General features: G+C 40.3%; 2 protein-coding genes across 8 annotated transcripts in view; one reads left to right on the top strand and one right to left on the bottom strand.

Moving 5' to 3' along the window:
• Positions 1–22,549, top strand: RIGI (RNA sensor RIG-I). 5 transcript variants are annotated; one of them, XM_050987393.1, is made up of 18 exons: positions 1,085–1,342; positions 1,438–1,569; positions 3,416–3,594; positions 4,096–4,246; positions 6,092–6,214; positions 7,037–7,150; positions 8,038–8,191; positions 9,039–9,297; positions 10,000–10,162; positions 10,578–10,679; positions 12,744–12,901; positions 13,546–13,681; positions 14,560–14,708; positions 15,806–15,896; positions 16,601–16,771; positions 18,279–18,430; positions 19,120–19,266; positions 20,938–22,549. In XM_050987393.1, exons 1-18 carry the CDS (start codon positions 1,237–1,239, stop codon positions 21,232–21,234), a joined length of 2,784 nt encoding a protein of 927 aa, XP_050843350.1. In that variant the 5' UTR covers positions 1,085–1,236; the 3' UTR covers positions 21,235–22,549. The 5 variants fall into 5 exon arrangements, 4 of the variants coding, with proteins under 4 accessions (XP_050843350.1, XP_050843351.1, XP_050843349.1 ...); XM_050987392.1 differs by having other exon boundaries at positions 1,086–1,342; positions 12,741–12,901; XR_007780548.1 differs by lacking the exon at positions 18,279–18,430 and having other exon boundaries at positions 1–1,342; positions 12,741–12,901; positions 20,938–21,097.
• Positions 22,550–24,265: 1,716 nt separating this feature from the next.
• The window catches only part of ACO1 (aconitase 1), a 36,429-nt gene continuing 34,511 nt past the window's right edge, over positions 24,266–26,183 (bottom strand). For all 3 annotated transcript variants that reach the window (XM_030236967.2, XM_030236968.2, XM_009096035.4), the window contains 2 exons: positions 25,708–25,893; positions 24,266–24,971 (listed from right to left, as the gene is read on the bottom strand). In XM_030236967.2, coding sequence (XP_030092827.1) covers positions 24,858–24,971; positions 25,708–25,893 — 300 coding nt within the window. In that variant the 3' untranslated portion in view covers positions 24,266–24,857. The remainder of the gene's footprint in view (positions 24,972–25,707; positions 25,894–26,183) is intronic.

Raw genomic sequence — 26,183 nt, 5'->3', positions numbered from 1 at the left:
TATTAATCCTTCTCTATAGATTGTCTCACGCCACTAATGCTTGATGTTCATTGGTTAAGCAACTATAGTTACACATAGATGTTAATTATTAATTGGTTGTCACGCTATAAGCATCTTTAGCTAAGGTGTGCCAAATTAGCAATTCCCACAACGTGCTTGGCATCTGGTCTCCTCTTGGCACAATGCTCATTCTTCCTTGTTGTATCCATTCGAGGATGGTACATGGTCTATCTTGTTCCGAGGACAGTACACGGTCTTCAAAGTAACTCTGTAATCTGCAGGCCAGGGTTGCCCAACTCATGTAGAAGTGTATCATGGCCTTGGTCTGCTAAACGTCCTTCTGCAGAAAATGAAACGTTCCTTCCTCAGTGCCCCTCCTTCCGCTTCTCCTACCCCATCTGTCCTGTACAAGCCTGTGACTCAGTGGTCTTGTGTTGGCAGGCTTTAGGAAGCAGGAATCTTGTGCTGGGCCAGTAGCTGTCAGTTTTCTGAGTCTGACACATCTACTCAGCACATGGTGAGAGGGAGGCTTGCATGTGGAGCTGTCATGTTTAGCAGCACTTCCGACTGTGGGTACTTTCTGCCCTGCAACAGGATTGTCCCCTTGGTAAGCCTTCTCCTTTGATGTTCACCTGCCTCATCCATTTTCTACACGCTTTTAGAAGTGCTTCTATCTTTAAAAAACAACAACAACAACAAAAACCCCAAACAAACAAACAATTTAAAAAACACCAAAAACCAGGATGCAGCCCATAAAAGCTCGTTCAGCTTTTTCTGGGGACAAGCGGGAAGAGAAGGTAGGCCGATGCATTTACTCCTGTCTTTCACTTTGTTTTGTCTCACCCTAGCAGCCGCAAAAACGGGCTGGTTACAGCCTTTCCAACCGCATGCATGCGCAAAGGATTAGTTGGGCTGGGGGCGGCACTCCCCTCTTTCTTTTGCTAAAGACAGACGCAAGAGGAAAGCAGCCCTCCCCTTCCAGACTGCTTTCAGTTTCCATTCTTCAGCTGGACTGAAGTTTCTTTTTCCGGTCGCTCCCTGCTTGGGGGCGGTTCACTCCCTATCCACCCCCTACCAGGTCTCTCCGTACTGCGGCTGGGGCGGGCTCCGCGCACGCAGCCAGGGCCGCGGCACCGGGATCGGCACCGGAATCGGCACCGAGATCGGCACCGGGATCGGCACCGGGATCGGCACCGGGATCGGGACCGCCGGCGGCGGTGCTTTGGCGGCCTGGCCATGACGGCGGAGGAGAAGCGGAACCTGCGGTGCTACAGGCGCTACATCGAGAGGAGCCTGAACCCCGTGTACATCCTCAGCAACATGACGGAATGGCTGTCCGACGGTGAGAGCCCGCAGCGGCGCTGCCCCCCGCCCGCCGCCCCCGCCCCGTCCCTTCGCACTCCCCTCACTGCCTGTGCTGTGCTGGCTTCTCGCTAGAGGTGAAGGAGAGAGTCCGAAAGGAGGAGGAGAAGGGCGTGACGGCGGCCGCCGCGCTGTTCCTGGATGCCGTGCTGCTGCTGGAGGCGGAGGGCTGGCTCCGGGGCTTTCTGGATGCCCTGGTTGCAGCAGGTGGGTGCCCCCCAGGCGGACTTTGTCCGCCGCTCCCCGAGCTGGCAGGCATGGCCGCCCTGCCGCCCGCCTCCTGCGGGAGCTGGGCAGAGCCGCCCCGCGCTCCCGGCCCCGGCAGGGCCGCTCCGTGGGCCGTGGGCTCGGCTGTCCGTCCTGCCAGACCAGGTCAGATGCTGTGGGAAAAGGCAAGCTGACAGAGTCTGGAAATAAACCTGTTAGGAAGCGAAGCATCTGGAAAAGTTCTGAGGATGGAGGAAGCCTCATTGGCAGGAGACTTGCCTGTCTCAGAGCCCTTAGAGAAGAAACAAGACAGCCATTGTTCTTACCAAATACAATGAAAGGAGGCTACATCCTCTGAAGCAGGAAGGCAAAGCGGCCAGGAGGTGCGTGGGGATTCACTGGTAGCGTGGAATAACTTCACTCAACGTCAAAGTCTTAAATGACTTTAAAAAAAGACTTTTAAAAATACTCAGTGGCATTGAAAGCCTTTTGTTTCAAGAAGTAACCAACCATTAGTAGTTTATAAGGGTGATTGTTCCACAGTATTTAGAACTACTTGATGTGTAAGTTCCTAATCTAGTTTCCTTTATTAAATGGAGCAGAAGAGATTTTGAAGGTATAAAATTAGCAGCATCTGACAGCTTTCCTCTTTACATGTATATTGTGTCATAGATCCCTGTTGGTGATTTATTAGATGTGTTGAACCCCACAATCTTATTCCACAAGCTTCTTTTGTTTTTATTGCCTCGCCATTAATTATGAATAATTATCTCAGTGAACAAATATTACAAAGTTTCTTATCACTTGGATGTTAGCCCACTCATCCCTTAAAGCAAGTACTAGGTCCAGAGCAACATTATACCATAGTAATAATCCTGATGATCCATGTGATAATGCTGATTTCTGAATTGCAGAACTGAGCCTGGTAGTAGTTTTCTGTTTGGTGTATCTTCAGCAAAAAATTGGGACAGCTAGCCCTCTCATTCAAAGTGCTATCCCAAGCAGTTGTTAATGGGGCTGGAGACTGGAATTTAGTATTACTCTTCTTTTTGGCAGATGCAGGGATAAGTAATTCTTAGACTAAAGACTTTATGGTGGTAAGTATCCACGCCACTCTCCTGCTCATCTAAAAGGAAATAAGAAGTTAGGTGAATTCCTTCTGTTTGCCCATAAGTTCCTCTGGGACCCTGATGTGCATTTTTCAACTTCAGAAGCCTACACAGCAAAACACACAGGCCCTTAAAATATGCTTCCCTGCCGCTGTCTGTTCCAGCGTACTTTCAGTATTTTCAGCTGTTTGATGACTGTATAGGTTGTGGGTGTCTGTACTGCCTTCAGCCAGGGACTGGCTTGAATCCAGTACAATAGGGATTTTTGAAGGAGGGTGGAGCCAAGAACAAGACTAAAAGATAAAATGCAAATACATAAAAGCCCACCAGAGCACCTTGTGATTCTGTGTCATGTCCTCTGCTCTGGGAATCCTGTGGAAGAGTATCATGGAATTCAAGAATTCAAAGGATTGTATGATTGAAAGATAGAAGTGGATGTAGTTGCTTGGTGATGTGGTGATATGACCTGTGACATAGTGTGGCTCTTTTTTGTTTTTGCAGGTACTACTGCTCTTTTAGGATAGGGTTTTTCATGTTAGACATACAAGTGCTAAAAAGGAAAATAGTCACTTATTAGATAAAAATTGTATATGGCTCACCTAGATTTTTATCATTTACAGGAAAAAGTAATTTTAATTTCCCCAGTGTGGCTGAGAAAATGTTTTTTTCAGCATGTTCCTACTTATTCTAGCTAGAGATTGAATCCACAGTAATGATTTGTCTCTGTTTTCTGAAAGGTTACACTGGACTGGCAGAAGCAATTGAAAACTGGGACTTCAGCAAACTGGAAAAACTGGAGCTGCACAGGCAGCTGTTGAAGCGGATAGAAGCAACAATGTTAGAAATCGATCCTGTAGCAATCATGCCATACATAAACACATGCCTGATAGAGAGGGAGTGTGATGAGATCCTGCAGGTATGGTAAAATCCTGGTATTTGCCTAGTTTTGCTTCAGAGAAGTGCTGGCTGCCTCACTTGTGGGATGAATCAGTGCCTGTGTGACAGGTGGCTGGGTGAGGAGGATGGCTGGCCACAGGTCTGCCATAATTTTATCACTTTTTCTTTTCCTATTCTGAAATGGAAAGCCCCAGAGTTTTATGGCAGATAGAGTTTATTAGAGAGACTTTGCCAGACAGAAATTGACAGAATAGCTCTGTGATGTTTCACACCATTTACAAATATTCAAACAAATAGCCTACCTATTGTTACAGTCCAGCTAATTTTAGTGTGTAATTACACTGCCAGAATTGAAGCTGTAGTGGGTAAATGGCTGAATTTTATTCTAAGGCTGTGATTCATTGGGAAGGAAGGGCAGTTTTCAACTGAACATCAAACATAACAAATGCACCTGCTCAGCACAGAGCAGTGGGTTTGATTGCTCAGAACCCATGGCAGTTTCTGTTTGTGGTGTTTACAGATCAGTGAATACAGAAGCAAGGCAGCCGGGATAACTAAACTCATTGAGTGCCTCTGTCGCTCGGATAAGGAAAACTGGCCCAAAAGTCTTCAGCTGGCATTGGATAATGCAGGATATTACAATGCAAGTGAACTGTGGAATATAAGAGAAGGTAAAATGTGATTTGTTTTTATGATGCTCTTTTCCCATTCTTGTGGAATATAAGAGAAGGTAAAATGTGAATTGTTTTTATGATGCTCTTTTCCCATTCTTGTACCAGATAGTAATTTTTTTTTTTAGGAGAATCAGACTTATTTAGAAGGATACCATCAGACTACTTTGTGATCTAAAAAGAAAAACCTTTTAAAATTTGTTTTAAATCTATTTTATATAAAATTAAATACAAATGCAATCATACAAACAGGCAGAAATTAGTTTTTTACTATTTTTCCTCCCAAATAGGCATGTTACCTTTTTTTTTGGTAAAGAGAATCAGGCAGCACAGGCTCTGAAAGCATAAGTATAGCCAAATAGTTTTTTTTTTTTTTCTTCTCAATTCAACTTTTGCTATCTTTTTGGTTGCTTGAGTTTTGATAGATGCAATATTTTCTGATAAAATATGATTAGTGATGTGATAGTCTAGAGAGTGATACACTTCTATGATCCCCAGAGCAGATCACTTACCTTTTTCTATGAGAAGTCGATAAGCAGCCCTTCCCAAGTTATATTCATATTTTGTAAAAGTGCAAAATTGTCTGTCTTAGATTTTGCTTTTGTCATTGAAATTATTTTGTCATTATCCAATTTTGTCATTGAGTTTACCTTTCCCTCCTTGAAAAAAACTTGTATAAGTAACCTGCAGCATAGAAGAATTTAGAGCAGAATACATTATTTTGCTACTAAAAAAGTGACTTTAGATAAGTTGGACTGTATATTTTCATTTCTACATTTGCTGTCTCCCTAGTGCTTGTTTGAATTGTTTTTTTAGTTAGCAAAACGGATAAGCTATATTTATGTGGCTTCTTCAATTATATTTCTTATTTTGAAATTTTTTATTGCTGCAGTCAAAGGATGTAGTTTCTTATCTGGAGAACTAATTACTATATATGCATAAAGTTGTATACATAATTGATATATTTATTAAAATATATCAATTAAATAATACAAAAATAAATAATACAAAAGGGTAATACCCATATGTATGTAGATATTGTTTTGTGTAGCTGGTGGCAATACACATTATATGTTCACAATTGTATTTTTTAAGTTAAAGTTATTACTAAAGTTATTACTATCTTTTGGGGCAGCTTCCTTTAACATCCAACTCAGTGAAGCCAGTGTCAGCCTACTGAAGAAACATTGTCCATATTGCAAACATTTTACTGCTGTCAATTACGAAGAGTTGGTACCAGAAATTAATTGCAGATATTGTGTGCTTTCTGGAGCTGGATTGATGTGCAAATGTGCTCTTTCTCCTACTCCAAAAGCAGTGCTTTGTGATCATATGTCCTGTTTGCAAAGAGGTTCTTCCTGCAGGGCCCAGGGATGGTTCTTCGTGAAAGTGTTAATTATAACATCAAAGAAAATTTCTCTTTTGATCATTGTGTAATATAAAGAATATATTCTTACAATTTCTAGGTCCTTTCAGAAGGTGGGGGAGTAAGGGAGACTAGAATCTTGAATTTACAAAGCTTCTTTGAATTCCTAAGAGTTTTTCATTCTTGTGGTAATGTCCATGTTACACAGTGATTTCTTGTCACTAAACACCAAGGATAAACTTTCCTCCCAGTCTGTTGTCTCCTTTGTTTTTTGGAAATTGTTACACACGCATTGAGCACTTTGCTCTTCTAAACCCAAGATTCTCAGTGCTGTTCGTCTTCCTTGAAAAGGAGCCTTTGTGCAGCATCATTTTATGTAGTCTTTTCTGCCAGCAACCAACTCCTTCACCTTGTTGTCACAGCAAATACATTTTAAAATCATAAGGGTCAATAACATACCTTTTTTTCCATTTATACAGATAATGGCAAAGACATTGATGGTGAAATGACAGATGCCTCTGAGAATTACTTTGAAACCATGATGACATTTTCTGAAGAAGCAGAATGTGATAATTTGAGCAAAAATCTCTCTTCAGCTTCAGGTAAGTCTTAAGAACTTAAAAGTTTGTGGTTGGTATTTTCCATTTCTTTAGATTCCTGAAGGACACAGATGTAGTGTACCACCATGGAAGGTACTGAGGAATTTGTGCAAATCTCTGACTTGATTTAGCTGTCTTCTGTTTTAATGTTTAAAGGATCTCTTGCTGGGCATTGCAAGTATTAGGGCTTGCCCCTCATTTATCACGTCTAGTGAAAAGTTGCTCTGTTAGCACATTATCAAAAAAGGTCCCCAAACACCAGCCTGTTGTTTATGCACCTCTTCTCTGATATGATTAATTCACACATGACCTGATATTAACAAGTTTAGAGAACTGAATGTGGCTGCAAAGGATCTGTGCAGTGACTGTCATGGCAAATATTGCTCCACTAGTTATTTCTAGTTCCTGTTCCATAAGTCCAAACACTCTGACAAGACCACAGTTTAAGAGAGTAATAATTTCAAAAGTCTGTAGAGCAGAAGGCTAAAATAAATCCTGTGCATGTATTTGGGGAAAAAATAATTCCTTGTGTTTTCATTCTGAGTTGAAAAAAGACCAGCTGAAGTGAGCATTTTCAGCCAAGACATTAAATGATTTCATTTTTTGAATCACAGTTGAAGGGTAACAAAACCGTGCCATTAAATTCACACAAAATTTTTGTTTGGTGCATCTGACCTGTTAAAAGGCTTGTCAGTCAGGTAATGTTCTGTGTAGACTGCAAGGATTCTTCTAACTTTATCATTTTAGGTTGCAGCTATATGGTGCACAACATATTTTTTGCATTTTTATTGCAATGCTCTTCACAGAAACATTGTTTTATCCTAGAAAGCATCTATGAGTTTTCATCTGTTTATGAACCAAAGAAGCCTCGGAGCTATCAGATTGAGCTTGCACAGCCTGCTATTGGTGGGAAAAACACATTGATTTGTGCCCCCACTGGTAAGGAGACAGACATTTCTTTGAAACATTCTCTTGGTGCATATGGCTGTGAAGGAGAGGGAATGGTAAAGGTTGAAACAGACTTCTTCAGCCATTTATTTCAAAGTGTCTTCCTTGTAGTAGATCCAGGTCTACTCTGCAGTTAATGACCATGGGCAGGACAGAAGCTGGCAAGACAGACATGTCTATTGGCATGTCAGTGCTTGTATTCAGCACATTCAGCATTCATTTCCATGTTCTGACTTCTGCTTTCTCACTCCTCAGAGTAGATTTTTCAGTTTAAGCCAGTCACTAATCTTGATATTTAAGAAATTTGTCTTGCAAGTTGAAGGAAAAATAGGATGTCTTAGCTTGAGGCTCCTCTCTCTTCTCTACTGCAATGCCTACAACATCCAGACAGCCTAATTTTCCCTGAGCCCTGGAGGCAAGTGGGATAACAGAGGCAGGACAGAGAAGAGCCCAGGCACAGGGAGCCTGAGGGCCAAAGGAAAATAAGTGGGAGAGCAGCAAGACTGCCTGGGGAAGGATGTAAGCTGAAAGGGCCTGATGTACATACATAGTCTGATTTGATGTGAGAGCACATGCTAAGAGTAAAAAACAGACTCAGTGATTTCAAAGAACTAAAATACAGCTGCAGATGGATTTTAATCCCCAGTGACTGCTTAATGGCCTTTACAGACTGAGACTCTGAGAGAGAAAGGGTTGATTCCTCACCTGAGTAAGCAACATGCTTGTGTTCACATCTGTTCCAAATGTGTTCAAGTCTGTAAGAGTAACAGCCCCATTGTCAGCTCCCCTTTGTTACAAGGCATTCAGATGAGACGAGCTGCTGCTTACAAATGCCCTTATCATACTAGTCCTTTACCATTCATGTTTTTTGTTTGAAGGATCTGGAAAAACTTTTGTGGCACTTATGATTTGTGAACATCATTTGCAAAACGTTCCCTCAGGACGAAAGGCAAAAATTGTCTTCCTTGCAACCAAAGTGCCAGTGTATGAGCAACAGAAAAATGTATTCAGGCAGCATTTTGAAAGAAGTGGGTAAGTGTCATTCTCCCTGGTAGTTTCCTCCACAGAAAATAAACTGCCCTGTAGGTCAGCTGTGGCTAGGGCAAGATGTAATGTGTTTACTGGTGAGCAAGAGTGTTTGACAGTAACATCTGGAGGATGAGTAGCTGCAAGAATGGCATTGCCATGGCAAACTTTGTTTGGAGAGTCTGAAATCTGGTTCTGGAGACTTTAAGCACTCGATGCGCACCTGTGGAAATGGTGAAAGTATTTCTGTACCAAAAGAGTGAGGTGTGTTTTCTCTTGAGACTCTTTTCACTCCTGCTTTCAAAGCTGAGGCAGTTCCAGGCAGTAGCAGTGGGATTTCTCTTGCCATTCTCAGAGTCTCTCTTTTCTAAATGGAAGGACCCAAACTTCTTTGTTTTTTCAACCTCTAGTCAGATAATGTTAGTCCTCCTCTCAGATGGGACTGCAAAATGCTTAGAGGGGCATTAACAACCTATATCTTCAGATTTTGAGGGAACTGGTTACTCAACATCCACATATGTATCCTTGTAGCTATGGAAAAGAGAGGCTGCTGGGCAGAAGCAGTCCCATGATGCCAGACATGTACACAAAAGGGATGTTATGTGTGAACTGATAAATGCAGCTTAAATGTACAAGTTAATCACTCCTCAAATATGATATATTTTTGTTAGTTGAAAATCCAGTTACCCTCAGCTCTATTTTTTGGTCTCAGCTTCTTTGGTCAAACACCCAGCTCCAACTCTTTGACATTTGAAACCTACCTTTCAAGCTTGCTGAAAAGCCCAATTTTCTAGCTTTTCATGACCTGCAAGATATCCTTCTTCTTACCTTGTTTCTTGCATCTTCTTTCCAGATACTCTGTTCAAGGAATTTGTGGTGAAACAGTTGCAAATATCTCTGTAGAAAATGTTATACAGGACAGTGACATCATTGTGCTAACGCCCCAGATTCTTGTGAATAGCATGGAGAAAGGGATCCTTAGCTCCCTCTCCATCTTCACGCTGATGATATTTGATGAGTGCCACAACACGACAGGCAACCACCCTTACAACGTGTTGATGACCAGATACCTGGATCAGAAATTTGACTCCTCTGCAAACCAGCTGCCTCAGGTAAGGCCCAGCCCATCAGTGGTGGAAGCACTAGAGGAAAGTGTTTTGCAATGCAGTCAGCAAAGTCTTGCCTTTTGTGCTGATCCAGTTCAAACTCCCATTTAACAACAGCTGCAAATGGAAATGGTAGCATCTGGAGCATTTTTTCATTCTTGGATGCTTACAGGCTTTTTTCCCATGTTACATCATCCCTGCAGCTGCCAAGGAAGACTGATCAAGCATAACAAAGACTTGAGTACTTGAAAGCAAATGGAAGACCTGAACTGGGAAGAAAGCGTGTAATTTAGTAGTCTCCTTGTTGCCTCTCTGTTGCTGTTTTCTGCCCAATAAAATGGGGCCACTGCCTCTGCTGGCATGAGGTTTTCATCCAGCTGAGAAGACATCTCTGAATGAATCAAAGGATGGGTCTGGGTGTGGGTTTGCTTTCCTCTCTATGATAAGCACTTAATCCATAAGCTCGTTATGGATTCAAGTGGCTGGATAGTTTATTTTAGGTTTAAATCCTCCAAGTTTGAGTGCCTTGGAGTGTGCATGAGTACATACAGGATTTGGTTTTTGTGCCTGCTTCTTGTATACTTCTCTTGCCTGTTTTGTTTCCATGTTTTTGAAAATGGTGGCAATTTGGTGACTGGTAACAATGTCTTCTGGTTTTATTCCATTTGTGACAAAGGAGCAACCACTGCTATTCATGTGTGTGCTTAGATTGTAGGTTTAACTGCTTCTGTTGGAGTTGGTAATGCCAAAAGCACTAATGAAACTGTAGAGCACATCTGTACCCTCTGCTCCTACCTTGACATACAGGCCATTTCCACTGTCAGAGAGAACAAAGAAGATCTGCAGAGGTTTGGAAACAAGCCAGAAACACGTAAGCAGACTTCCTTTTTATTTTCCAGTGAGTTGCAAAGCACCATGATGGTGGCAGCTACTAAATTCCCCTTTATTTAGATTAAGATAAAAGCTTAAAACTAAGCTGGAGCTTTGCTTCCTGCTAGCCTGGAAGAAGTTTAGGCTTGCAGTCTCTTGTCCTGCAGTAAGGCAGTGCCCACTTGGGCATATTTTCTCTTTGCTTTTGATGCACCATCTCTAGTTTTTATTCAGGTTTGCCAGTGAGGACTGGGGGCTGCTTATTTCTGTGCACCTGCAGTGCTCATTAACAGTAAACTTGATTGTGATTGCATGGAGCACCATGTGTAGCATTCGTCTAGACAAGAATTTGTTCTGTGCTTCCCAAGGAAATGTTTTACTTATTCAGCACACTGACTTATATTTCTCTTTTCTAGATATCAGATGGGTTAAAATGCGAGCTCAGAATCACTTTGCAGACATTATCTCAGGTCTGATGTCTGAGACAGAGGTGTTGATGAAGAAGATTTACTCAGTGGGTAAGATGCTGTAATATGCCTGTATTGCAGTTCAGTATTTGATTAAATCAGTGTGAATCCTTATAGCTGCTAGAACAGACACTGTTTTTTCACTTCCTTTTCCCTTAATTTTTAGTTGCATTTAACCAATATTTCCTAAATAACAGATTACGGATAAAAGAATCAGTATTTTCTTGTTATACCTGATTAGGCTGACAATCATAAACGTTTTTACTTGAATTTCAGTGTGTCACATGCAACTAAAAACAGTGTGTTTTTGATAGTGTCAGGTCCTTCTGAGTTCAAAGAATCTGAAACAAAAGGGCTTACATTCAAAATGCAGTGGGCTGGAATTCATTGATGAGTGATACCTCTGTGTTCTTATTTAAACATTTCTCCAAATCTTTTACAGCCAATCTGTCTCTGTTAGGAAAATAAGAAACGTCACAGTGGTATTACTCTGAATGTTGTAATTTTTCCCTTAGAGCAAAAGTTAATTTTCACACTTGCTGCTCTGACACTTCTTGTGTTTTCTCTGGTCTCCAGGTTGCACTCAGTGTTATTTCTAGGGTTGCCCTGGCCACCTTTTCTGGTCAACATTCTGTCCTCTTCATGCTGCTGGGTACTCCTATTTCCGCTTTTTACCAGGTCTCCATTGTTTTCCTTTGAAAAGCCTTTGGGGTAATGTTTCAGAGTAGGATCTGTGCAACATAAACATCACTGGAAAGAGGATATCACTGCTCAAGAAAGGAAACTATTGTTAGCAGGGTTCCAGCTTCAGGAGCTACTCTGGTGGGAAGGTTTGCAGAGAGGAGATGCATTATTGTGAAAAGAAAATGGGTCTCATGATCATGAGATTAATTCAATAACCCTTCAGAAATAAATTGATCTTTTCTGCTTTTGCAGAGTTCCTAAGTGATGCCCAGTAAGTGGTCTTAATAAAAAAATTGGACAGCAGAAAGGAGTACAAAGCAGAGACCCATGAATGGATATGCTCAGGATCAGCCTTGGTCTCTCCAGCTCTGGATTAAAGGATTAAGTCTGTGTTTAGACTGGTTTTCGCACACTGACTGCAGTGTCTTAAACTTGTTTGCCTCAGTTCTAGGTTTACCCCCTGCCCTCCACTTCCCAGGTATTTGAGAGTGAAGTGTATTCTGGGGCAGAAAGGAGAATTAAAACCCCCATACAACCAAAAAAAAAAAAAAAAACCCAACAAAACAACCCAAAACCCAAGAAGCCTGATCAAAGAACAAAGAGATTTTCAAAATGCGTGTTACATTAAGCTAACACTTCTGAAGCTCATTTTGCATCACAGTTCTTCTTTCACGAATGGCAGTGGCTTCCCCTCTGTGGACCCCGTGGTTACTGTAGCCCGAGAGGCACTCGGGCAGAGTGTGTATGCAGCAGAGGTACTGCCTAGTTCTGCCTCTACCCTTGGACAATATGCTTCTGGACTGTTTCATGAATGAATATAAACTATTCAGTAGCTGGTAATTCAAGGAGCAATGTATATGCAGTTTTTTGAATACTGTAGGCTTCTTACAAGATAAGCGAGCTCTAATTTTCTTACAAAGTCCCTGCAGATATGTGTGTGTACACAGATCCTCAGTGTAATTGTACTGGGTTAATTTTAGGCTAATGTCTGGGTATACATTGAAACAGGGAGTGAAGTAAACAAGAGTCAGACTCTACACAGGTGGTTCCCAGAGGTGGGGCACAAACAGTAATGGGTACAATAACTGGGCACAAACAGAAATATTTAAATAACAGGAAGAACTTTTTTGCTTTAAGGTGGTCGAACACTGGAACAGGTTGCCCAAAGAAGTTGTAGACACTCTGTCCTTGGAAGTACTCAAAGCCCATTTGAACTCAGTGACCTGCTCTAGGTGATCTGCTTTGAGCAGAGGGTTGAAATGAAGACCTCTACAGGTGCCTTCCAGGCTCACAAGTTCTGTGATTGTATCATAAAACTGTTCTTTTGCATAGGCTTTTTAGAGCCAATATTAGTGGAAAATGTGTTATCCTCTAGCTAATGCTTTTTATTTGTTAATCAAGAGGAACAATTTTTTTTCTCTCCTTTAGTAGATACCATCTCCCAAATCAACAAGAATTACTTTGGAACACAGAGATATGAACAGTGGATAGTTTCTACTCAGAAGAAATGCAGACTATTGCAACTGGAAGATAAGGAGAAGGAGAGCAGTATTTGTAGAGACCTTTTCATTTGTACTGAACACTTGCGGGTAAGTTTGTATCCTCCTTCCTACCATACAGAGGTAGGATCATTCTGTTCCTTCTGATAATGTTCACCTAGAAGCACATTTTGAGCTAGTTGTCCTATTTAGATTCATGGAATGGAGTTGGAAGAGACCCCCAAGGATCACTGAGTCCAGCTCCTGTCCCTGCAGAGGATATCCTCACCACGACCCCAAGAGCATTGTCCAAGCACTTCTTGAACTCTGTCAGGCTAGGGCTGTGGCCATTTCCCTGAGGAGCCTGTTCCAGTGCCCAACCACCCTCTGAGTGGTTGGGCAGTAGAAATCCTGACATCCAACCTAAACCTCCCCTGAACTCAGCTTCAAGCTATTTCCACAAGTCCTGTTACTGGTCATGACAGTGAAGGGATCTGTCCTTGCCTCTCCACTAAGAGTGGGGATGTTGAAGACTGCAGCAAGCTGACACAGGCTAAAGCATAAGGCATGTAAGAGCTGTCTCTGTGATACTCACCAGGGACAGATTAGTGCAGAGGAAACTTTGCAGTGCTTGTGTTGTCATGGAAATGGAAGAGCACAGCAAGTTTGCAACACTTACTCTAGCTAAATAAAATTTGTGTTCTTCTCACTCCATGGAAAATGAGGCCTAAATGCTTGTGTCTCTTTCCAAGCAGAAATTCAATGATGCTCTCATTATCAGTGAAGATGCCCGCATTGAAGATGCTTTAGCCTACCTAAATGAATTTTTCATAAATGTAAAAAATGGACCATTTACAGAGTTAGAGAAGCAGCTGACGGAGAAATTCCAAGGTATTTCCCACAGTACCTGTGACAGTTGTAGGGGAGACAAGCGCTTATGGTAGGATGGTCCAGATGTTTTCTTTCAGAGTAGGTGCAGTTGTTTTTCCAGAAACTGCACTTTCCAGAAGATGTGGTTACTGCATGGGTGCAAGTTCAGTGATAGGGCAGGTCGGGGGGGGGGGACTAAATTTCTGGGACTGTAAGCTTCTAGTGCAGAAGCTGATAAAACAGTAGTAATTGTAGCTGGATGCTGTAGCAAGTTCTTACATGCCTGTCTTGGAGATAAGGCGACAGTGCCCTTATGGCTGTGCCCCACAAGTAGGGGGATGGTCTACAGTCATGGGTGCTGGTAGCATTAGATAAGCCAACATACGGTGCACTGCCTAGCCTCCTGGCCAGTCCCAGTCTTCTGGGGAGAAGAGGTGGGCCTTGTACCTTTCTCCGTGAAAGTTAGAGGTTGTCACTGTTCTCTGACATAATTTAGTTAGCAGTGGGCTATATTCTAGCCTGTGGGCTGGTGTGTTGCAGTGTTGACTGCAATTTTAAATCCCTGGTCTGTCTTCCCTTAAGTTTCAGTTGTTTTCTTAGAGGAAATAGTACAAGAGCTGAGTTTGTGTTGTTGCTGTCTTTTGACACACAGTGTATCACAGAAGTTCTCATGTCAGTTTGCTACAAAATGTGAGATATTTATAATTTGTTTTTTTCTGGGGTTTTTGTTGCTTTTAACAAACAGATTTCCCTGCTTGCATCTGAAAGAACAGAATAGAAAATAAAAAAAGAAGCTAGAGAGAATGTGTTTGCTGTTTGAAAGTAGGTTTGTGTGGGAATTCTGCTTTCTGCATTAAAAAAGGTAAATTTTTCAAGAAAACTTTGTTTTTCCCTTTCAGAAAAAGAACTAGAGCTGACTGCCCTTTCAAAAGATGAATCAAATGAGAATCCAAAGTTGGAAGAGCTTGCTTGCATCCTGGATGAAGCATACCACTATAACCCACAGACTCGTACTATTCTCTTTGCCAAGACAAGAGCCTTAGTAGCAGTATGACACTTGTTTTTAAAACTCCTAAAATGGGAAGTGGGAAAATAAAATGAGTTATCATATTACCCTTCCCATTTTGATCTGAAATAGGAAAATGTACATCCTTCTAATTTATTTTACTACCTAATTGTCTGCCTAAGACCTGATGCCCTGAGGCAGGATGAGTGAGGTTTTTTTTTCCTTTTTCTGAAAACTACAGTACAGCTCTGGTGTCCTTCATGATGTCTAACTACATGTTGTAGTTGATCATTAAGCCATCAGATTTTGATTTTAAGCCTTAAGTGGGTTACAACAAGATGTGTTTTAAGGGTTTTGGTTTTAAGGTAGTGGTGTTATGAATCAGCAGCTCTACTCCATTACTGACTGCCCATCAGGAGGTATTTATACATTCTCAAAGGGTTCCTATAGACCTAAAGAAGGTCTGTGCCCTAGCACCTGTTTTTGACAGAGAAAAAGGAAAAACTTTGTGCAGCAGTTGTTCTCTGGACTCTTCTTATCAGTGGTCTATTTCATACTTGCCTATGATCAAAAATCTAGGCTGGATGATGCTTTTTGCCCTTACAATACCTTGCTCCCAGAAAAGGTTTGTGCTTGACGTAAATGTGCTGCTAATCATTAGCATGACTAGATTAAAACATTTACTGCAAATATCAGCTCTGTCTACTGTAAACAGATTTATCAGCTGAATGACCCAGCCCCCCTTTCTATCCTTTTCATTCAGACATGCTGGATGAATTGTAGACCAGAAAAAAATTAAAAGCAGGCTAAAGTCCGAACTAACAACACCAAGCACCTGCTGGCAGCTTTCCATTTTAGATTTAAAAGCCTACAGTAGTTTGGGTGAATTTTGTTCTTCTGTAAGAGCAGTGTGAATATGCTACTGTCACTGTGTAGTGGAATCCTAGTTTGTAAATAGCAACTACTTTCCTCTGATGCTAGAGGTGTAGCATTCAGTGACCTGTTCGTTTACAAGAGAAAAATGCAAAATTTTTAGCAGCAAAAGGCTGCTTGCTCTCTAGCCAGACTTTAAGTTGCTACCTATCACAAACTAGTATTTCATCTGCATAGGGAATCTAACTCCCTGATTTGCTTTCCAGGCTTTGAAGAAGTGGATAGAAGGAAACCCTCTTCTTAGCCACATAAAGCTGGATGTGTTGATGGGTAAGGGAAGAAGAGATCAGAAAACAGGTATGCAGATTTGCACTAAGATACACTAAACCAGTGGTGGCTATGCTGCTAAAACTGTTCTGCTTTTCCTGCGTTCATCTTCAGTGCTCTTAAACAGAGGAAGGTCATGCAAGTTTGCACTTGGATTCTTCCATATCGGGAAGACCTTGAATAGATCCTAAGGAGATTCTTGCATTTTCTGTCCAGAACCTTTGGTTAAAGCAGCAGTAACACTGTCAACAATACTTTACTGCACAATTCTTCTTCTGGTTCAAAAGCAATTTAGAAACTTCGCTATTATAGTTTCTTGTGATTAATTCTTGTATTATCTCTGTTACTTTTATAGATCTCCCCTCTTACTTTTGTGTTTGATGGCAGAAAGACATGTTAAGATAGAATGGAAGCTATAGATGAAATGAATTACCTACTGTTAAAGTTCAGAGTTTGATTGAAACTAACTAAGCTGCCTGGGTGTCTCCAGTAAAGATCATCTGGGTGTTGTGTCCAAAATGGTTTTTCCCAGGTTGATAATTCCTGTGACACATCAATAGGAATCCCTGGTCAGTGGGTATAATATACACCCAGCTGCATATTAAACTGGAAGTAGTTTTCCAGGCCAAAAGGATGTGCTAATTTCTAATCACTTAAGTAAAAGCAAATGCGGGTATCTTGCTCGAGGAGCTCCTCAGTGTTTTTTTTGCTGACACAGTTTCTTGGTACTGTAGGTATGACCCTGCCAATGCAGAAGGGTGTACTGGATGCATTCAGAAATGACAAAGACATCAGACTGCTAATTGCTACATCTGTTGCTGATGAAGGCATTGATATTACTGAGTGCAACTTTGTGGTGCTCTATGAATACTTTGGTAATGTCACCAAAATGATCCAAGTCAGAGGTATGGAATTTCAGAGCTATTACTGTAGAAACCTGATTTGGCCTAGAAATGGACATTAAATGCTATTAAATGGCACATTGGAAATACTGTAGTAATATGTGCATGCCTTGCTGTTGTTTCTCTGTGCTTTAGAGCAAAGTCAAGTGAATTATGGGACACGATAAATTTGTTCACAGAGGCAAGTTCTTGATGTTGTCTGACTGACAACAGGCAAATTAGCCATGCTGCACAAGGTTATTGAACTGTTGAGGACTCATACATCAAGCTGACAATTACATATAAACAGAACTATGGCTAGAAGAGCTGTTGGCAGAAATATTACAAATCATTCCATGACAATTTACAAAGGACTGCTGCATTGGAATTTCTTGTATTGCCTTGGCTTCTGAAGGCCTTCCGCAGCCTGGTGGTTTATTACCAACCCAGGTACTCCCAGGTACACGAGGCCTTCGCCTGTGCAGGTCTCTAATATTTAGGACCAAAAGAAAGACACCCTCTGTCTGTCTTCTCTGCTTGTCCAGAGAAGTCTTTTGTGACTTTGGCCTTAAATTGGTGATTTTACAGTATGGCCAGTAGAGGGGAATGAAGAGCCACGCTAAATACTGATTTCTGCTCCACATTCCTAAACGGCATGAAACTGCCTGCTCTTTTAAGGATGCATCTGCAATATTTTTTCCTATTTCCCAAGCAGTAAACATCATAATTTAATGTGAGGTGATTTCCATTGTACTTACTCTGTACACTGCTTTCAGGGTTAGTGTGTTGACCTTCTTATCTGTGTCTTGAAATGAAATAATTGGCCCTGAATTGACTTTTATGGATGAAAAGATAGTGTTTATTATTAAAAAGCCATTAAAGGTGCAAAGAACAGAGATTATGTCAGTTTCAAACCACATACAATCATGAGTTTTGTGGAGTAAAAGCTCAAAAGAAAGCGTGAGTAGTTTTTATAACCGAAATACTGCTAAACTGGTATGAGATCCCTGAAGTTCTGGGTTTGCCTGTGTCACAGTTTTAATAAACAGGTAGGCAGTAGGCATTGTCAGGTAGAAGAGAAAGTGCTTGCTGTTGTTGTCCATGTACTTGTCAGCACGGTATTTCCAGCTTCTTAGGTTTTTGTGATGTGTGGGGGTTTTGGGTCTTTTTGGACACCAATTAGCAGGGCTGAAAACTAATAAGACAGACTGAGATGAACTTTTCTCCTTAATATTTTTTTTTAACATGACAAGAAGGCAGCAAGATGCTACACAAAAATGGTATTTTAAAGTATGCCTGAACTCAGCACAGGGAGGCCACAGAAGCAGGCAATATAGTACTGGCTTGGGGATATCCATGAGAATACCTGGGAAGCATCTTGTTCTGGTTTGTTATTGAAGAATGCTCTTCAGAATTTTCTAAATCTTAACACTGCAAACAAAAGCAGCCATACAGAAGGCCCTTAATAGTCTAATGGCAGACCTGTCACTTTTGCACATGTTGTTAAGAGTAACTAAGTGTTGCTATGTAGGTCGTGGAAGGGCAAGAGACAGCAAGTGCATCCTTGTGACAAGTAAAACAGAAGTGGTTGAGAATGAAAAACTAAACAGTTACAAGGAAGAAATGATGAATGCAGCTATTGAAAAGCTACAGAACTGGGATGAAACAACATTTGCAAGAAAGGTTTGTGATTTGTGCAGTTTTCATACTCAAATTTTAAAGGCATAATCTATGTCAACCTTTACCTACTAGGGCTCTATGTAGGGCCAAGTGATAATCCGAGGGAAATGTTCATTGTACTTGATTTCTGACAAAGGGTAGGTCAGCAGAGAAGGGATACTGCCAGTTTGTGAATATCAACTATACAGTAACTGAAAAAAATTTAAGAGTGAGAGGTGGAATTTTTGACTTGTTGCTTATGAAAATTGAAGGACTTTTAGGTGATATAAGGTTTGAGGCCATCGTGGGCACAGTATACAAAGATATTGTGATGTTTTGCAGCTGAAAATCAGAAGGGCCAAACTCTGAGATTCCCAGAGCAGCAGCATTAATTGTGCTTTAGGGTCTCATGTGCCTTAAGGGTTCACGTTGACATACCAGCCTAAAGACCAGAGGGGATGTTGGCGGCTATAGGGGAGGAAGGAGCAAACAGAATAAATGCTGTTCATCACATAGTCTCATTCTAGCCCTGCATTCTAAATTGATAAATGTACCCTTCTGTTCTTTCTTGGTATGATTTAACAGAACAAAGTGTGTTTTGTTTTGTGTGCTTTAAGAAATAGGTTCCTAGATGTTACATGCCCAAAGTCACATTTAGGCTGACATTGGGACTTCATTTCATAACGATCTTTATTTTTATTTATTTATTGCAGATACGTGGCCTGCAAATGAAGGAAAAGATGCTACGAGATTCCAGGAAGAACAAAACAAAACCTGAAATAGTGGAAGGGAAAAAAAATCTTTTGTGTGGAAAATGCAAAGCATATGTCTGCAGTACAGATGACATCAGAATTATAAAGGTATGTTTCTGTACAGGAACCTATATCCATGATCATCAGGAAAGTCAGCATTATTAAACTAACTGCTTTGTTTATCAGTGTGGAAGTGGGCTATTTGGTGCAAACTGGAGGAGAATAGAAATTCTGAGTAAATCAGTAAACCACAGGAACAGCTGAGACTGCTTCTAGTAGTATGATATGATATGATGTAATATGACATTGTCCAAGGTGTGCAAATACAGGATGTGGTAGGAATCACTTCCGTTTTCCTGAAGCCCTTCTGATGAATTTTGTTGAAAACCCCCAGTCTTCAACTACCTAACCTTCTAGAGTTACTGCTGGATATTTACTTTCCTGATTAGCATCAGATGGAAGTCTCTCTGCTGTTGAGATATTTCTCCCACAATTTCTGTTGACTGAAAATTATCTACACAAAGTACTGGGATCAGCTTACAAACTCGTCTTATGGGTCAGTTTGAGTTTTGAAAAGCAAGGTAAATCATGGTTTCACAAGAAGAGCCCTACAGTTCTTCAGTATTATTTTGTTTTCCATTCTGTAGGTGTAGTTCTCATTGCCTCTATGCATATCCTAGAGACATTATGATAGTCTTCTTTCTGAACATGAACAGTTTCTTTGTAGACAAAAGAAGGCAACAATCTTTACACACAGAAAGTGGTGATCGTGGAAGAGAGGTTTTCTAAACACTTTGAGCCTTTATAGTTCTGCTTTTTTGTTCTTTTGATGCTGCTTCTACTTGTGCTCTCTGAAAAAGTGCAGTTGCAATGTGATGAGGGGCCTCTGGCCACAGCCGAGCATTACTGTGTCTGCCTTCAGGCCCTTGCCAAATTTTTCTTTGTTTTTACCAGCTGGTTTTGGGATGTAGATGGTGCTCACTATAGCTGAGCTATTCCCAACTCTGCAAGGAGTTAAAAATAACTCAGCTTTGTGAAAACTTGGTTACATTTCTTTGACAAAAAACAAGGGCTATCTAAAGCACCTTTGACTTTTACTCTATTTTGTGTTCCTGGCTTATCACCTATACCTGTGCAAATAGAGCCAAGAGATCAGAAAACTCTTCAGTAAGTGGTTTTGCTTAGTACTCTGCAAATAACACCTCAGTTTTTTAAATAATTCCTACAAACTGCATTTCTGGAGGATCTATCATTTCCAGACCTAGGCTTAGATAGTAAATATGCTTTCAAATAAGGCTGTTAATTTCTTTAATATTTTATTATATATGTTATAAACAATTACTGTAGCTCCTTCATCTTGTTAGGGTTATTTTTTATACCACTCTGAAGTAATTGCATGACCCTTCATGGGAAACAGGAGTCTCTCAAATTTGTCCATTGTCTGAATTACTCTCTTAGTTTCATAAACAGGGCTCAAATACTGCTCACACAGTTTTTAAAAAGCTTACTAAGTTCAAATATGTGTAAGCTGGTGACTGGGGATACACGGTAAATTTTTTTTTGGTTTTGACAAGCCCAGGCCTGGGTACTTCTAGTACCTGCTATTTCATGAATGGGGGAGAAAAAAGAGCAATGAGCCAAAGAGGCTGGAAGGTGAGCCTCCTGGATGACAGCAAGTGCCTTAACAGGGAGAGTATGTATTTGAGAAGGGAAGGAAAATGACAAGAATAAATGAGGAATGTTGTTTCTAATATTAAGTGTTTCTGGCATGTGTTTCAGGATTCTCATCACACTGTCTTAGGTGACGCGTTCAAGGAGCGTTATACAACAAAGCCCCACAGGAAACCTTTTCAGTTTGATGGTTTTGAGAAAAAAAGCAAGATGCATTGCCGAAATACTGAGTGCCAGCATGACTGGGGGATCATAGTGAAGTACAAGATATTTGACAATCTACCAGTGATCAAAATCAGAAGCTTTGTACTAGAGGATGTTGAAACTGGGACACAAATGGATTTTCAGAAATGGAAAAGTATTAATTTGTCTTTGAAGAAGTTTGATGAAGAAACATCCAGCTGAACTCAACCTTTTAATGGATATATTGTTCTAGGGCACTATGCTGAAATAGCAGCAATGATCAATTTTCTATAAAAACTTTCGTTCTTTATGCTAGGCCCCTCATCCGCATCTGGCTAGATTATAAAAGGCTAGTAAAGCTACTAAACCAAATATTTGCTATATAATAAATATTTCACCAGAAGTTTTACTAGGACAAATATGTGCCTAGGTGTCTAGATACAAATAATTATGGCTATGAGCAACCTGGTCTGAAAAAAAATAAGATCAAGTTGAATGACTAACTAAACATCCAACTTTTAAGTAACAGGCTACACCTTCAAGAACTGAGGTGTGAATCAGCATCTTCTTTGATACTACTAACGTGTTGTTGGATTGCATATCCTTGTGAACATGGCTTACTAGCACTTCAGGCAGTACTTTAGCTACTTTTGAAACTTTTAAAAAAGTTTCTTTTAATGTTTTAGATGTTGATATATAAAATGGAAAGAAAAATGTCCAGTAACTTTTCTATAAGGAAGATTCTACATCTCCTAAATCTATCTTTAATAGGAAATGCTTCTGCAACAGTAAGAAATGCAGTAGGGCAGAGCCCTCTTGGGGATTCATCCTTGTGATTAAAATGGTAGCATTTTTTTATATGACTGCACCTTGATCAAGCTGCTGTTGCTCAAACTGGGCACCCTCTTGTGCTGCTGAACTGAACAAGTCCTAACAGGGACAAATTGCCCTGGATGATGGGAGGAGGTTCAGTTTTGATGGGGATAAGCACTTACCTAGATGCCCTGTTTCATGGATTGTCACCTAAAATCTCAAAAGACACTGGAAATACTGTAAGCTTCCTGTCAGATCTAGCTGATCTAGCATTCTTACAAAGTCTAGGCATTAGTGTGATCAAATCTGTCCTCTTTACCCAGATCTCAGATTTCTCTGGGAAAAACAGAAATTCCTACAGTTATGAAATGTTGTACTTGAACACTTAAAAGCACCTGCTGATTCCACACATCTTCAAAGAGCTTAGTATTCAGTATTTCTAGAACCAAAACCAAATGTATTTTAAGTTCACTTTGTGTATTTGACAATGTGGTAAGGTATGTATATGCAAGAATTATGTTACAAAACACTGGAACTGATCAAAAAAAACCCCCAAAACCAAAAAAATTCCCCTCACCCCAAACCTAATTTAAGAGTTTAAAAAATGAACCTAAATTTATGAGTTTAAAAATTAATTTAAACTGCCTATATCCTACTCAGTGAGGCTTGTGGTGTTCTTGTACAGTGTTGTGTGGCATTAAAAGCAAAAGGACTTTGTAAGCACTGCTTCATGTTCCACCTCAATCCATGGCTTTTACTGTGAAAGCTGTATGCACTGTACAGGAAGGCTGAATCTCAGTCCTACAGTAACTTCCTCTGTACTTAGTTTTTACCTAAAAGGAAACACAGAACAATGAATTAAGATGATTTATGTTTAGATAATGCCTCCCCTCCAAAAATACTAGGAACAAAATACTTTTGAAAAAGGCTGATTTAGCACTGTCAGATTAAAAGTACATGGAAAAAATCACAGTTCTTAAGTATCAAATTGCTCTGTGAAAGGACCATCTGCTTTGGGACTCTTGGCATAAAAAAAAAAATCAGTCCAAAATTCCAGTAATTATAGTAGTAACCACTGGGCAGTTGAACTTGAAACGTTTTAATATTTTCCTATTTTTTAAACACAAGAATTTCAGACCAAAACTTTGCAATTCAGCCTAAATGAGTACTAAAGGTTGATGGGATAACATATTAATAAGAATTTAGTTTCATACAGGAAGTCTTTCCTTCAGTACACTACTTCAGTGAAGATGGAAGGGTGGGGAAGATCACCAGCACTCTTCTTTGGCCTTTGAGAATATCTGATTTAAAAAAAAAAACCCTGAAGCTGAAATTGCAAGCTTCTTACTGAGATTACTACCATATTAACTATGTTCACAGAATCATAGAACAGCTATGGTTGTGAGGGAACTCTAAAGGTCATCTTGTGACCTGAGGGATTGCCCAGGACAATGTCCAATGTCCAGACAGCATCTGAACACCTCCAGGGATGGAGACACCACAACGTCTCTCGGCAATCTCCTCCCAGTGGCGCTTGGTCCCTCAGAGTGAAGAAGTGTTTCCTGTTGTTCACAGGGAACATACTATGTTTCACACTGTTTGAGCCCCTGCTTCTTGCTCTGTCATTAAGCATCACTGAAAAGAGCCCGGCTGCATATTCTTTTGTGCCCTCCTACAGAGATTTGTACACAAACAGCAGAGATATCCCTGAGCCTTTCCATCACTGGACCAAACAGTCCTGGCTCTGAGCTTCTCCTCATGAGAGACACTTCAGACCCTGCAGCATTGTGGTGGGCCTCTGATGGATTTACTAGAGGAGTCACAATCAAACAATAGTCTGTTTCAGGTACAGAGTGCAGACTTTGTGCCCTCCTGAAATCTCATCTTTCATAACTGTTTTAAAAGTTGTTTTTTATCCAGAAACAGCCAGACCTGACTGCACTAAAAACACATTAGGAAATTACTTTGAAGTAATTTCTACACTATGTTAATTGTTGTGGGAATTGCTGTAAATACAGTTAAGAGTGAGAGTTGTTTATCTCTGAGTAAGAGTAGTTTGTTATCTCCATAAATATATTCACATAGCACTGTTGATTGGGCAGTCACTGACTGCATTGAGTGCATTAATGTAATTACTGGTTGCTAACTGACATAGAAATTGCTGATGAGGATCTTGAAAGTGTGGAGATTGTCTTCTTGACGGCACAAAACAGATGGAATTGTATCATGCCAAAATTATGTTTGGTTACAGAAGACTGCCAGTATCTGACAGTATTTGTATTCATTCTAGCTCATGCAAACTTGTTAAAGAAACTAGATGGAAATAAATGGAAAGTCAAGATTCCTATGATTCTGTTCCTACAGGAACAGTAAAAAGAGTACAAAGTTGAAGTTTTGCTCTGCATCACAACACTAAGGATAAAATGACAGAACCACCAAACTTTTTAAAAATAAATTTAATTTTATCTATTAGAAATATCCCCAATAAGTCCACCTTTCCACAAAGGCTTAGATTTTAAACAGAGTTCACATTTTTTAAAATTAATAAACAGCTAAATAATTTTAATATTAGATTCAGATTCTGTTTAACTGTATAAGAAAGCAAGTCAGTGTCAGGTAATCAAGAAGGAATAAAAATGTTTTTATACTGTCAGTTAATTTCTAGATCACATATGAGTATAGAACTTAACTTCAGAGTCAAACAAAGTGGATCAAATACATGAAATCAGCACGTGATCTTCAATGGTTCTACAGATGCCAGCAGTATTTTAATGACTTTTGCACTGTATTCTAAGGTAAGTCGAGCCAACTGCCATACAAAACAGTTAATAGATGCTGTTTACTTTATATGGGTGTGTCCAGTTTCCTGATACACAGAAAAATTCAGCACTGTAAACAAGCCTTCTAATACAATCCACAGAAAAAAATTGTTCACTTTATGGTTCACACTTTGAAATGCATGATTACTATAGTTTCATTGTGCTCAGGAGAAGCAGGTTTGTACCTGGACCTTTTTGATTAATTGTTTTTGATTAGGATGCCATTTTCCGGATCATGTAGTTCAGAATGCCGCCATTGTGGAAGTAAGTGAGCTCCACATCAGTGTCAAATCTCATGATGACATTAAAGGTTTTCCCAGTGTCCAGCTGTTAGGGTCAAAGAAAATCATTCAAGCAGCAGAACCTTGCACATGTCACTTGACATCATAGTAAAAGAAAGACTACTAGCATAGTTTTGCTATATTAAAAAATTGTGATAGAAAGCTAAAGTTAACAGGCACCAATACTTCTATCCACACTGGACTAGGAAGTTGCTTGAGAGGAAAGTGGTTTAAAACAAACCATAACAAACACAGTATGGAGTCTCTTTGCATTTGCTATTTCATTTATAACTGAGAAATTTATAGTGGACTTTGAGTGACTTGTCAAAATACAGGATGGCTTTGTGCTAATTAAAACAGTTTGAGCATCCTGCTTTTATAACCTGTCATAGTAAATCACAGAATAGTTTGGGCTGGAAGGGACATTAAGGATCACCTAGTTCAAACCCCCACTGCCATGGGCAGAGAACATTCCATTAGAGAAGGTTGCTCAAAGCCTTATCTAACCTGACCTTGAACCCTTCCAGGGAGAAGGAATCCACGACTTCTCTGGGCAGTAGTTCCAGTGCCTCATCTTAAATTATTCCTTGTAACCTAATTCTACCCTCCTTTGGTTTAACCCCTATTAGAATAACTGTTTTAATCTCCTTCACCATCTCAATTCTTCTCCCTTTTTTAAGCAAATCTGACTGCCATATGACACAGCATATGTTTTGAAGGGACAATTAATTTTGAGTAAAATTACAGTAATTCAGAAAATTCAGTTCTTAGATGTCTCATACCTTAATCTGGACATTCATCTGTGGTTTAAGCTTTTCAGGAATGATAATCGTGTAACGCTCCCGTCCAGTGAGTCCTAAAGTTCCTGCATCCTCTCCAGGTAAATACTGCAGAGGAATCACTCCCATTCCTACTAGGTTGCTTCGATGAATTCTCTCATAGCTTTCAGCAAGCACAGCCTTGACACCCTGGGAAATACACAACAGGTTAAGTTATTTCATCATTCAAAACAGTCTTCCTGTACTCACAAGAAGAAAACTGGTTTGTTTGTGGTCCCCTCCATTTCATTTACCAGCACTGGTGGAGTCAGCAGGTCTGTCTGACAGCAAACTGTCCAGGATGACTTGACTGCATATTAACTTTCACACCTCTCTAAAAGAAGTGTGACTCAAAAAAGTAACACATTTTCTTAGGAATTCTGCATCTACTCTAACATGTCTTATGCAGTGTACCACTAGTCATTTCCATTACTCTCCCT

This window comes from Serinus canaria, chromosome Z (assembly GCF_022539315.1).
Source record: "Serinus canaria isolate serCan28SL12 chromosome Z, serCan2020, whole genome shotgun sequence".
NCBI lineage: Eukaryota > Metazoa > Chordata > Aves > Passeriformes > Fringillidae > Serinus > Serinus canaria.
Note: the sequence above shows the minus strand (reverse complement) of the source record. Positions and strands in the feature narration are given on the sequence as shown.

Excerpts from the sequence above, each read along its gene's own strand:
- RIGI (XM_050987392.1), top strand. The coding sequence starts at position 1,237 with ATGACGGCGGAGGAGAAGCGGAACCTGCGGTGCTACAGGCGCTACATC. Across the intron at positions 15,897-16,600 it reads AAGAAGAGATCAGAAAACAG|GTATGACCCTGCCAATGCAG; the intron begins GTATGCAGATTT and ends TTGGTACTGTAG. Across the intron at positions 16,772-18,278 it reads CAAAATGATCCAAGTCAGAG|GTCGTGGAAGGGCAAGAGAC; the intron begins GTATGGAATTTC and ends GTTGCTATGTAG.